Source organism: Notamacropus eugenii, chromosome 2, assembly GCF_028372415.1.
Source record: "Notamacropus eugenii isolate mMacEug1 chromosome 2, mMacEug1.pri_v2, whole genome shotgun sequence".
In the NCBI taxonomy this organism is placed as follows: domain Eukaryota; kingdom Metazoa; phylum Chordata; class Mammalia; order Diprotodontia; family Macropodidae; genus Notamacropus; species Notamacropus eugenii.
The window spans coordinates 5978170-5992228 of NC_092873.1; the positions used below are offsets into that span (position 1 = coordinate 5978170).

General features: G+C 38.2%; 1 protein-coding gene across 1 annotated transcript; it reads right to left on the reverse strand.

Moving 5' to 3' along the window:
* Positions 1-2107: 2107 nt before the first annotated feature.
* LOC140523383 (high affinity immunoglobulin epsilon receptor subunit beta-like) lies at positions 2108-11532 on the reverse strand. Its single transcript, XM_072638291.1, has 6 exons — positions 11392-11532; positions 10523-10657; positions 6861-6917; positions 6107-6262; positions 5570-5677; positions 2108-3444 (listed from the first exon to the last, which is right to left on the reverse strand). Exons 1-6 carry the CDS (start codon positions 11530-11532, stop codon positions 3262-3264), a joined length of 780 nt encoding a protein of 259 aa, XP_072494392.1. The 3' UTR covers positions 2108-3261.
* Between the last annotated feature and the right edge of the window lie 2527 nt (positions 11533-14059).

Consider the following 14059-nt stretch of genomic DNA (forward strand, 5'->3'; position numbering starts at 1 on the left):
TCAATTGTTTTTCTTATGAGGAATTTCACATTTCCTTCTATTTCTTCATTTTTTTTTACTTTGTTCCTTTGTTTCTTGATATGTCATGGAGTCATTAGCTTCCATTTGTTCAATTCTAATTTTTAAGAAATTATTTTATTCAGTGAGCTTCTGCACCTTGTTTCCCATTTGACCCATTCTGTTTTTTAAGGAGATTTTTCCTCTGGTGAATTTTTGTACCTTTTCCCCCTTTGTCCTATTCTACTTTTAAAGAAGTTTTTCAGTGAATTTTTGTGCCTCTTTTGCCATTAGGAGAGTTCAATTTTTTAAGGTGATATTTGTTATTTTTTGTTTCATAAATTTCTTGCACCACTCCCATTTCTTTTCCCAATCTCCCCTCTGATACTCTTACCTCTTTTGTTAACTCTTCTAGTAATTCTTGTTGGACTTGGGTCTAATTCATGCTTTTCTTTGAGGCACGACTTGTGACTGTGTTCACATTGTTGTCTTCCATGTCTGTGTCCCAGTCTTCTATGTCTGTGTCCCAGTCTTCTCTGCCATAACTTTTTATGGTCAAATTCCTTTATTGTTGTTAACTCATTTTTCTAACTTATTTCTTGACTTTGAACCTTATGCTGTAGTTGCTCTGTGCTCACTTGGGTGGGGGAGGCACTGTCCTAAGCTTCAGGCTTTTCATGATGCTGTTTGTAGAGCTAGTTCTGGAGGTTTGCAAGTTTTCAGTGCTTCCAAGGCAGTATGATCTGGGGAGAAGTGTGGTCCCTTCTGTCCTGTTTTGTGCTCTGGTCTTTACTCAGAAAGGGCTTTTTCTCCCTTTCAGCCACAAACACTAGAGTTCCTCTCTGTCATGGAACTGAAATTAGGGATCATGCTCCTTTGTGACCAGAAGGACTTCATTCTGCCCTGGAACTGAAACCCAGACCTCCTTATAGGTCAATAGTCAATCAGCACCAGCTGCATCTAGTGCTAGCAAGGAGTCTCTTTTTCCTTCTTTTCAAAGAGTCTCTTTCTGACAAATTCTCTGATGCCCTTACTGTCTCTGGACTAAGAGCTCCTGAGACTGCTGCTACTGCTGCTGCTGTTAGAACTGCTTGTCTAAAAAGTAATGTTCATAAAATGTCTATGACTATCTATCAGAATGTTAAATTAAGGGGAATTTAATTTAATCTTTAGCTTCAAGTGACTGTCACCATCAACTTCCTTGAGATCATTTTATGCCATATCTTCTAAGAATAATTTATCAGTCTTCATAGCTGATGATGCCTTTGATGAGTTGGAATTGATTTTATCTCTTCAAGAGGGGACAAAAAAGAACCTCTCTGGAAACTATGCCAAGAAAATCCCCTTCTAGTCAAGTTCCCCACTGCCTGTCCTCGAGTTTTTGTCTCTATTCCTTATTATCTCTATTCCCCCATATCAAATCTGTTGCCAAATCCTGTCAATTTTACTTTTATAACATCTCTCACATAAACCCTCACTGCCACCACTCTGTTGGAAGACCCTTTCACTTCAAGCATAGACTATCTCAATATCCTGATAGTTGATTTCCCTTCTACAAGCTTCTTCTAGTTCATTTTTCACTCAGTTATCAAAGTGATCTTTCTAAACCTCATATTTGACCACCTCCCTACTTAAATTCCAATTTTCCCCAACAACTCCAGGATCAAAAAAGAAATCTGTTTTTCATTCAAAACCTTTATAATCTGCCTCCCCCACATTTCTAGGCTACCTTATACACCTACATGTTCTCGGTGATCTAATGATTCTGACATCTTTACATTTTTTGAATAACACAGTCTATCTCTCAACTCTGGGCATTTTTGATAGCTGTACCCCTGCCTGGAATATTCTCCCTTCTTGTTTCTGCCTCATAGCTTCACTGGCTTCTTTCAAGTTTTACGTAAACATCTCATCTTCTATAGTTAGCCTTTCCTTGCTCCTCTTTATTCTAGAACCTTCCTTCTGTTGATTATTTTTTAATTTATCACAAACACACACACAGAAACATACACACACACATATATACATAATAGTTGTTTGCAAGAATGAAATAATAAGACCTGTGCCTTAGGAATAAATTAGTCATTCAATAAGCATTTATTCACCACTCATTGTGTGCCAGAAACTCTAGTTAGTACTGGCCATAAAAAGGGTTAAGACACCATCTTCACTCTTAGGGTGTTCATATGACAATGGGCCAGATAACATGCAAATAACTATCTACTTACAAGATATATGAAAGGATAAAAAATATAAGGAAGAATATTTTGACAGCTTTGTTGTCCATGAGCTGAAGAGGGCAAGGGTGCAAACAAGTAGAGCAATTAAGAAACTGTTGCAATAGTAATCCAATAATGCAGTGAAGTAGGGCTAAACTGAGGGGGTGACAGTGGAAGGAAATAGAATGAATGTGAGTAATTGGAAAGTAATATTTATACCAAATGGGAACAATTCATCAAGTCTCAAGGTGCTGGAAGCAGAGGGAAGGATCAAGAATGATTAATGCACAGAACCTTCAGAACATGATTAATGGGTCTCTTAATTCATTCAATGTTGTTCAATCTTAATTACCATCATGTGTTCTTGTGAAACAGTCAGTCTAATCTCCTGATCAGTTTTCACCTATTTCATTCCTCTTCCCAAATCTGCTCAAATGCTGCAGTTTCTCAGACTAAAATGTTCTTCTGGGTTCTTCCTTTGTATTTAAATACAATCTTAATTCAGATTTGGTTAATACAGATTTGGTTCTGGAAGGTATCTCAGAGATCATATATCTTAACCCTTTCATTTTAAAGAAGAGTAAATCGAATACTACAATGGGTCAGTGACTTCACACAGGAAGCAAGGATTACAGGCAAAATATGTACCAAGGTCATGGAAAGGTAGGTAGTGCAGTGGGTATAGCAAAGGGCCTAGAGTCAGGAAGACTCATATTCCTGAGTTCAAATCTTGCCTCACACATTTTACTAGTTGTGTAGTTTTCCTGAGAAAATCACTTAACCTTGTTTGCTTCAGTTTCCTCATCTATAAAATGAGCTGGAGAAAGAAATGTCAAACCATTCCTGTATCTTTGCCAAGAAAATCCCAAAAGGGGTCACAAAGAGTCATACACAACTGAAACTATTGTGGGCCAGTGAGGTTGGCACTTGACTAAAGTTATATAGAAAGTAAAAGACAGAGGCAGAAATCAAATTCAGGTAATCAAATCCAAGTCCAGTACCATATACATATACTATGTCTTAAGACATTTGCTGGTCTTTAGAACTAAATGTTCTGGAGCTCTTCTGGTGATTGATATATTCTTGAACTCAGTGACTCCCTGGATTCGCTTCTCATGTCTTTTGGGTCAGTGGGTATAGATCTTCTTTCCTGTAGCTCTACGTTTTCATCAGTTGGGCAATAAATGGATAATTCTTCATAAAAATCTTCATGGCTAGCTTTGTGATGCTAAGGGAAAAGCACACATTGGTCAAACCCTCCTCCATTTCCAGTTCAGGTTGAATTCTTTAACCTCCTCTTTTTGTCCCTCTGAGGCTATCACTGATAGCCCATCTTTATTGTCTGTCTTCCACCATAATTCTACCATCCCCACCTTTTCAGACTACATTGAGAAGTTCTATGTGAGCAGATTCCAGTCATGGGGGATAAAGGCCTATATCCCCACCCCCATCAACTTACTAGAAGCATTTCTAGGCCAGAAATTCTAGCTTGTTTCCCAGACTTAAATCAACGCTATGTCTGCACAACTATCTTGAGGGAGAGATTGGAGTGATCACTGTAGTGAGATTAAGGAAGAAGGTAGGAAAGTGGGGTTTTTTGTATATTTGTATATTTATTGATGATAGCATATCTGTCTATATATAGTCTGCATATGATATTTGTAAGGACAGATAGATGATAGATGAACAGATACATAGATGACAGTGAAAGAGAGAGAGATCTTTAAAGTTCAGTCCAAATGTCATCTTCTATTTAAAAGATATTGTTATTTTATGGCATTATTTAATGCCTTTCTGAATGTTTCTCAACTTCTAGAATGCTTTCCCCAGTTTCATTAATCTACTTTGTATATTCCTATAAATGTATTCCTATAAATGTATGTAAATTCCTATAAATATATAAATGTATGTTGTCTCCCTGGGCTATATTATACATTCCTCAAAGCAGAGATTCTTTCAGTGTTGTCTTTGGGTCTCTAGCGCTCAATACAACTCCTGCTATGTATTTGGTACTTAGTCATGATTATTTATTATCTTATATTATTGATTTATTTTGTTAAATCCTAGGCACACAGCCTTAGAACTGAAAGAAGGTTCAGAAGTCTTTGAATCCAAGTTACTTAACCTCTTCCAAACTTAGTTCCCTCATATGTAAAATTGGAGTGATATCATCTACTCTACATCATTATATGAGGATCAACTGACATAATACAAGAGCTTTACAAACTTAATTATTGTATACGTATTATTTCATATAATGACTTGCATTTATATGACATCTTAAGGTTTAAAAGTCATATTATCTCATTTGATTTTTGAGGGTATACTTCAGGTACATAGTAAAACTAGGACTTGAACTTTTCTAACTTTGATTCTAAGAGGCAGCTAGGTGGTGCAGGGGATAGAGCACCACCTCTGGAGTCAAGAAGACCTGAGTTCAAATCTGGCCTCAGACACTTATTAGCTCCGTGTCCCCAGTCAAGTCATTTAACTCTGATTACCTACAAATAATACCGATAACTCTGAATCTCAGATTCTTCTCACTAGCTCTTGTTCTATGCCACAGAATTCATTTTTTTGTATTTTGTTTTGTATAACGCTAAATGACTTCATATGTGAGTCCTTTGCTCTCAATTTATACTTCTCTGTATTTGGATCTTATACTTCTCTGCACCAATATTTTATGCCTCTGTGTATCATATAGACACAGAAACATGAGCACATATTTCACAGTAGTTAAATACAAGGTCATTTGGAAGAGAGGGCATTAGAAGTTGGATGGTCAAGTCAGGTTTCACAGAAGACGATATCTAATCAGCATCTTAAAGGTAAAGAGGGATTCTATGAGACAGAGATAAGGAGGGAGTAAAATATTTAAAAAATTACAAAAAAAGAGATAAGGAGGGAGGCATATGGAATGGCAAATTCAAAGGCATGGAGAAGGGAGATGGAGCTCCATGAGTGAGGAACAGAAGAAAGTCTTGGATATTAGATTCTAGAGTATGAGTAGTGGAATAATAGCCAATGAGGGCTGGGAAAGGTTGGAAAGGGAAAAGGAACCAATGTATATTTTCCACATTTTTTTTTGAGGATTGAAATGATGTCATGATCTGTATCCTCAGAAGTCCACTGATTTGGGAAAGAGAGTGATGAACCTTCCATGAATTTCCCTAGTTCTTCCTCTCCTCCACAAGTGTTATGTGTTTTACTTGTTGACATCAAAATTTGCTTTCCAAGGTACCATTTTGCCATGCTTCTACATTGCTCAAGAACCTCTGGGAACTTTTGATTTTGAAGAACTTCAGACTTTTAGTTTTGCATTCTAGACACTCCACCATTTACCACCAGCCTACCTTTGCCATCCATGTTTCCACTATTTTTCCAATTATTTCACTGATAGAGAGTAACATACCAATGACCAACTCCAGGACAGTGAGGATTAAGACCATGACTGCAATCTCCTGTCAGACAGTTAGAAAACAGAGTCACAGGACAGATTCATTCTAAAGGATTACATGCTGTCAACTTTTGAAGGCAGGCTTGCTTTCAGTACCATAGCCTCAAAAGGGATATAGTTAGTGTAACTTAGAAGTTAGGCCAATATAATCAGGGCTTCTCCACTTCATCATAGCAGGGTCTTTGTGGTGTTTACAGCAGCTGATTTCTCACATGTCTACATACACGCACAGAGCACCACTCCAAGTGTTTTCCATGACTTTAAGGCCTAAAAACTATTCTTACTATGAAGAAAAAAGAAGGAATTTTCTAACTCCAAGAAAGTTAATAGCATTTTAGCTTTTTTTAAAATTTAAATTATTTTATTTGTTTTCACTGTTCCACAATCACTTCTATCTATCTTGCATTTTAACTTTTCAATGAGAATCACTTACACTTAAAAAAATAACTGCAAAGCAAAAATCCCCAACTTCTTCACTCTGGCATTCATAAAAAATAGAAGATGTTTCCTTCAGATCAGACCAGACCATTGCTATTCCAATCCCTGCAACCACAGAACTGAGAGTGGCCATCACCAGGCTGCTTTGTACCTGAGACACAATTACAACAGTCATTGAACCATCTGGTTTGGGCAGATCCATTTTCCTACTTTAACCTTTTCCAAAGTGGAAAGAGCTCACTCTCTGGTGTCAAATCTCACTTATGCTGCTTGCTCCCTAGGTGTCCTTGACCAAGTCAATTCCATTTTAAGGGGATCACTTTAATTTTATGGAAAAGAAGGAGGATTAGATTGGATAATATCTAAACTTTCTGCCATATAGCCAAAGAGAATGATTGAGCATTTGGGACTGGATGCCATGTTTCGTAGAAGGGACTCAATAAATGATGTTTTGGAGCAAATTGACATACAGAGGTATGTGTAGATACAATGCCCTGTGGAAAAGAGAGGATTGATCATTCTTTAAACAAAATTTTCAGGTGTATTTCCATGTTTCATTTTCACAAATACTCTTTTCCACAGATATCACTATGCTATATTATACTATACTGTACTATTCTATTCTGTACTATACTATACTATACTATACTAATACACTTCTTCACTCTCCTGAAGACCTTCTTTTTCTACACTGATCATGATTTCTTCCTACATTCTCAGTGACAAAAAAGGACAGTGCCTTTACTCACCAGATATTTGGTGCCTTTTCTTTCAGATGCAATCAACAGAGATCCAGAAATGATGAACTATCCAAGACAGGAAAAAATAAAACTTGTCACTGAAAGTTGACTGCCTGCCTCACTTCTCCCACATACTATAAAACCATAACAACTCACTCACTCCATTTTTAAGGCCTCAGATACTAGCCTGATGATTCATAGCATCCCAGAACTAAATGTTGGAAATGCAGAGAAGGTAAATATTATCATTAAAGAAAAGATAATTGAAATTGGGGGAAGGACATGTGCTGATGACTCTAGTACCCAATATATTTCACAGTGAGAACCAACAGGATCATTTTATCATGAACTTTAATTGTGCTAATCATATCTCACCTGCCCATCTAGAATTCCAAGCCATTGGTCTATTTCTCTGAACATGTTTCTACCTTTCCTTATTAGTAAAAAAGGATTTGATCCTTCTCAAAATTTTCTAGGGAAAAAACTTTGTTTGCATTGGTCCTTCTCCACCATCATAGCATCCCTTATTTTTTCATCTCTTTAGATACCGTTCATCTTAACTCACAGCTATGCCTCAAGTGAGGTATCTGGTCCAAAGCCCCAGAATGCTTACTTTAGAAGGGGTCAAATTTAGAGGACAGGGGAGTTATAGCACTTGCAATATTGAAATAGCATAAAGGAAGAACAGAGGAAGAAAAGTGGAAATGTGAAGCTACCAGCTGGCAGGCTCGTGTGAAGCCCTACAATATGATGAGGACCATCTCTCCCTCACCCTTATGCTATCCTTTATGTCCTTGAACCCTGCCCAGCAGGAGGTAGTCTCCGAACATCCCTGTCTCATCCCTCCTCTTTACTTCCTCCTCCCACAGAAAATGAGGTTATACTTTCTGCCACTTGCCCCAGGTGTGGTTTGTGGTGGTTACCTGAGGGTGTGACCTCCAATTTCAGCTGTATTTTCATTATTAGACTTTAAGTCCATTGAGTCTTATACAGTTACAGAAACTGTATTATCTTTTTCTTCACTTCTTCAGCCTCTAGAATGGAGTCTTACACATAATAGTAATAAAGGTTGTTAAAGCTGAGAGAAATCTTGAAAGACACACCCAGATGTTGGCATTTAATCCAAAAAATAGGGAAAGCACAGGAGGGCTATGTATTGTAGACAGCAGGAACAGTGACATTTTCCTTTAGCAAATTTCTTAAACCTGTCAAACTTCTTTGTATTTAATTCAGATAAAGCTTGTGTATTTAATTCAGATAAAGCTTGTTCAGGCTCACACATTAAGGAACAGGTCTTCTTGACTCTAAATGTATCATTATATACACCATGCTTTTTGCTCCACTTCCCTCACACTTTTCTAGCTATTTTATGTATGCAAGAAAACTGGGTTTTGGATCACTTTTGAGACTTAGAAATTTTACTAACATCTTACTGGGTATAATAATATGATATCCTTTGTTGGTATAAGAGCATAGGACAAGATCCAGGAGTGATTTTAATTTTACACATTTAGGAACTGAGTCCCAGATAAGATAAGTGACTTGTCCAAGGTTGAAAGGGCAATAAGAAGAAAAACCAGTATTTGAACTCAGGTTCTGTGACTTCACGTTCCATACCCTTTCTTTCCACTGTACCATTCTCCAAACTGACAGGCTATATTTTGGCTCAATTTATTGAATGGATTTGTTAGTCAAAATGGCTGAAGACTCTCAGTCCAACCTTCTTTTCTTCCTGAAGACTCCTAGCTTCTCTTTATAGATCACCAGCCTTTGGGTTTTGAGATTATGGTCATCCATACGCTGTGTTCCTGATTGGTACATCATTTATAATAGCACACTCGTTGGACACTCATTTATTACTGTCTGCTGTGGAGAGCAGGACTGTCCATGCATAGAAAAGCCTTTGTCTGCTTCTCCAAGGTAGTGCAAAGGGCCTAAGCCACAGAGAGCACAGAATTGTTGGACTAAGTTGAGGCCCCTTTCTGTTTACTGGTGATTCATGTGCAGTTATATTCAGGAAAATATATGTACTGTTGAAAGTCATGTGTCTAGAACTGGGGATATAATACAGTTGTGAAGGGAAAAAGGAGAATCTGGTGAGAAATGGACTGTACAATCTTATTTAACAAATTTAGCACACAGCCTTGAGGCTGGTGTTAGTTGATTTGGAGACAGAGGATGGCTTGGCAACAAGACTAAGGTGAAGTGGATGAAGCAATAACAGTGGAGAGGAGAGACTTCTTTGGCTATCTTTTGCACTGATAGAAAGTCTTGTGACTGGTGCACACATTTAGGGGAGGAAGCTTTCAGTGTTCAGTGCAGGATCACTAATGATTCTATTCATGCTAGGGTAAGTATAGAGCTTGATGACCTTGGAAGTGAAAATGTGAGGGAGGGGCATAAAAATGTGCATGTAGGGAGTGAGCCTGTATAAGTTCATAGGGATTGGGACTGGGAGGGTCTGTGGTGGTATTTTTAGTTTTTAGTTCATGCCAGAGAATTGAGTTGAATGCCAGTTTATAGAATAATAGGAATTTAGAATTGGAAGGGGCCTTAAAATTTTCTGGTCCCCAACTCTTATTTAATTTGCATTATTATTGATCTGTTGTTTTTTTATATCACTTTCATTTCCCAGAATGTCCCTCTTCTGCTCATAGAGTCATCCCTCCGTTTTTAACAAAACAAAGCAAATAAACAAACAAAAGAGTAAAACTAAAAAGTATGTATATTGGCTGGGAAATGGGGTGTGTAAAGTGATTCATCAAAATCAATTTTCACACCAACTTAGTCTGACAGTATGTGCAATATTCCTTCCTCCAACTCTCTCTCTCTCTGTCTCTCTGTCTCTCTGTCTCTCTCTCTCTCTGACTCTGTCTCTGTCTCTCTCTTTCTCTCTCTCCTCCTCCTCCCTCCCTCACTTTCTCTCTCTCTTTCTTCCTTCCTTCCTTTCTTTTCTTTCTTTCTTTCCTTCTTCCTTCCTTCCTTTCTTTCTTCCTTCCATTCTTTTCTCCTTTCTTTCTCCCTTTCTCCCTCCCTCTTTGTCTTCTGTAGAGAAGGGAAAAATGTATTTCCTTTTCCCTTCTTTGGGACCAAGACAGACCATTAGAATTGCTCAGGGATTAGTTTTGCTATTTTCTCAAAAGTTTTTACTTTATTCATGAGAAAACTGACAGCCAGAGTCTCAGTGACCTGCCCAATATGTTACAAGTAGTAAGTGGCAGAGACGTGGTGAAATCTGGGCTCTTTTGATGTAATTCAAGTTTCTTTTCGCTATGCCACACTATCTTTTTTCTCCTACTTATTTTTCCATGCTAATTCCAGAATTTGTAATGGAGGAGGAGTGTGCTATCACATGGCATGGTAGGTTAATTGTGTGAATGATAATGAAGACAGCAAATGATAAACCATTTTTTTGATGCTGCATTTTTTTTGGAGAACATGAATCTCAGAATACCAAGCAAGAAATGACCTTCCTTTTGTTTCAATGGGAGAATTCAGAAGACATTCTGAGTATTTTCCATATTTCAAATGATGAAAAATATTCAAACCTAAGATTCTGACAGATAAGGTGAAGATAGAGGATGTATAAGAAGGTGATACTGAGATTTAGCCATATAAGGTACTTTAAAGGTGTTCATGGGATTGAGTTTGACTCACTTAAATAGACTTACCAGTAATCCTCCCCATATTGGATAGCCCTTTCGGAAGACTGAGAAAAAGTACGTCTTAGAATTTAGAATATTCTGAATGAATTCATGAATTACTCCAAAGAAGCAGCAGATAAGACCAATCATGGTCTGAGCTACCTGCAAGGAAAGAAATACACTGAGAAGGGAAAACATTTCCTGGGATGGGTACTTTTTCCTCAGCACAACTAGTTAAGACGTAAGTAATGGATCTTGAATACTGATTAATCACTGAAAAGTACTAAAGGAGATGATACAGATGCATTCTTCTTTGCTAAGGCATCGATGAATATGGATTGGTGATGCCTTGATGGAATTGTATTAGATAATCCTAAAGACTTTTTCCCTTATCTCAAACATTTTGCATTCTCATGTACTTTCTAAATCTGGCATTCTATATCACCTCACATTATCTGTTCTAAGACCCCTCCTAATTCTAATATTTTATATTCTAAGGCCCCTCTCAGCTTTAAAATTTCATGTTCTTTTTTTGCTATCTCTTCCAGCTCAGTGACATTTTCTGTTCTAAGATGCTTTAAAGCTCTGAGATTCTCTCTTCTAAGATTTAAAGTCCATTTCAGTTTAAACCATTGAATGTTCAATGAAGTGGTAAAAATGGGAAAAAAGAGATCATTAGTTTCCTTTAAGAGTAGAAACACACTTGAGTATTTTTGTCATTTTCTTCTCCAGGTGTCGGCAGATAATGAAACTAGAACCTTCTAGAGGAATCCAACAGCAATTCCTTAGCATGAGCTCCTGAGTTAGAAGAATTTTCTTTCTAATATGGTAATATTGGTACCTTGCCAGGGATACTGGCCCCATTTAATTTACTTGAATCTCCACGAAATGATTACCCCCAGGAATTCCAGTTCTTTCCTCAGGAATGCTTCCAACTTGCTCCGTGGTGGGGAGGGAGATTTAAGTCCCTTTGCTTCCTCCTTCTGGATGTCTTCTTTAGTGGGATCCTCCACAGACTGGATAGGTGAAGAACTCATGATTATGTAGTAGATTCTGTAACAGAAAGTCACTCACTTCACTATTACCCAGCACACTCTTTGTGCAGGATCTGGTAGTTATCATTATCTGTGGAAATGATGGTGGCCTCAAATGATTTCCATGCTAAGTTTGGAGATTAACAACCCACAGTCACACGATATAGTTAAAGAATGAACAAAATTTGTCACTTCTAAGAAGGGAAAAACAATCAGGAAAGTCATGAATTAGGGTTTTGTTTCCTTTTTATCTTCAGGGTTCGTCATTTGGTATAAGTGGGTTGCCTTGCCTTTCTTGATTGAATGCACCAGGACCCACTGATATATGAATGTAGTTATACTTGATGTCTCAAAAATTTTAACTAAATCCTATACATCCTAATGTTCCTCAACAGGGACCTGATCTCACTCTCCAATTTTGTATGTGCATCTCTTCCCAAATCATCCTTATCCTCTAATTCAATTCAACAAACATTTATTAAGTGTGCACAACACACCTATTGAGTATGCAAAACTGTCACAGAGCAGTCCATGTTTTTAATATATTCACAGTATCACCTTCACAATTATCCATTCATGTATTATTGACATGTCTATGAGTCCTCCAGACAGGGTAGCTTGAAAGATTTGTGAAGGGAAAGATTACTTAAAACTGGGAGTTCAAAGAAGACTCCATGGAAGTGGTAGCAGCTGATCCTTCACCTGGAAGATGGGCATATACCTGAGAGCCAGTGTGGCTTCAGAAAGGGCTGAGGAATAGTTGATATAGTATTTGCTGCCTGGCAACTACAGGAGAAATGCCTGGAGTAAAACAGAGATCTGTACACAATGTTTGTAGATCTGACCAAGGCCTTTGACACTGTTAGTCATGAGGGTTTATGGAAAATTATGTCAAAATTTGGTTGCCCAGAGAAGTTCATCAATATTATATGTCAGTTTCATAATGCCATGTTTGCCCGGCTTCTGGACAAAGCTCTTGTGCCTTCCCAGTCACCAGTGGAGTGAAACAAGGCTGTGTGCTTGCTCTCATGCTTTTTTAGCATGATGTTTTCAGTCATGTTGACAAATGCTTTCAACGAGGATGAACACGGCATCAAGGTCAACTACCGTACTGATGGTAAGTTCCTCAATTTGAAAAGACTACAAGACAAGACCAAAGCAGAGCGAGTGCTGGTGCATGATTTTCTGTTTGCAGATGATTGTGCACTAAATGCAGCCTCTAAAGCTGAGATGCAACAAAGCATGGATCAATTCTCTGCTGCCTGTGCTAATTTTGGCCTAATAATTAACACCAAAAACCACAGGTGCTCCATCAGGCACCACCACAACCTCCATACGTGGAACCATTGGTTACAACAAATGGAGAAGCTTTGAATGTTGTGGATGAGTTCACTTACCTTGGTAGTGTACTTTCCAGGGATGTACACATTGACAATGAGGTTGATGGATGCATTGCCAGAGCTAGCTCATTGTTTGGGAGACTCCGAAGATAGATTTGGGAGAGAAGAGGTATTAGACTGACTACCAAATTGAAGATCTACAGAGCCATTGTGCTGACCTCTTTTCACCTGTTTGTGAAACTTGGACGGTCTGCCAGCACTATGCCAGGGAACTGAATCACTTCCATTTGAACTGTCTTAGGAAGAGTCTGAGGATCATGTGGCAGGATAGGGTACCAGATACTGAAGTCCTTGCTCGAGTTGAACTGCCAAATATTCAAACTAGACTTCAGAGAGCGCAACTCCGATGGGCTGGCCACGTTGTTCGAATGCAGAATGTAAGCTTGCCAAAAGGAATATTTTATGGCGAACTTGTATGGGACAGGCAATCACATGGTGGCCAGAAGAAGCGATACAAGGACACTCTCAAGGTCTCTCTCAAGAACTTTAAATTTGACTGTGAAGCATGTGAGACACTGGCATAGGACTGCTTAGCATGGCGTGCCCACATCAGAAAAGGTGCTGTGCTCTTTGAGCAAAGCAGAATTGAGACAGAACCAAGTACATGCAGGATGCGCAAATTTGGGATATCCACCCCAAATATTCATACAGACTATCTGTGCCCAACTTGCGATAGAGCATTCTGAGCTTGTATTGGTCTGATCAACCAAAGTTGGACACACTGAAATTTCACTTTACAATAGTGATGTCATTTTGCTCCTCTTCAAAGACGAAGGACAAAAACCAACCAAGCAGCTGAGCTAGATATCAAAGGGAGGGGAAGATTTCACAAGTGAAGAGATGCATATGTATGTTGGGGAGAGATATAATTAAGTCCATGGGAGAATTATCATCTGAACAATGCCATGGAATGCATGGTGTAGAGGCAGGAAGAGAAGGTCCTTATATCTCCCCTCCTTTGATGTGTATCACTTCACCTTAGAAACCAGCCTCCATTCCAGTTAAAGTATGTAATGAGATTTTCATTTTTCAGTTCCCTCAAGTCCTCTCTACTTTTGTCTTTGCTTCTAGTTTAATAAAACGGACAATTTTACTTCTGGTCAATAATGATATTGAAAGTATTGCACTTA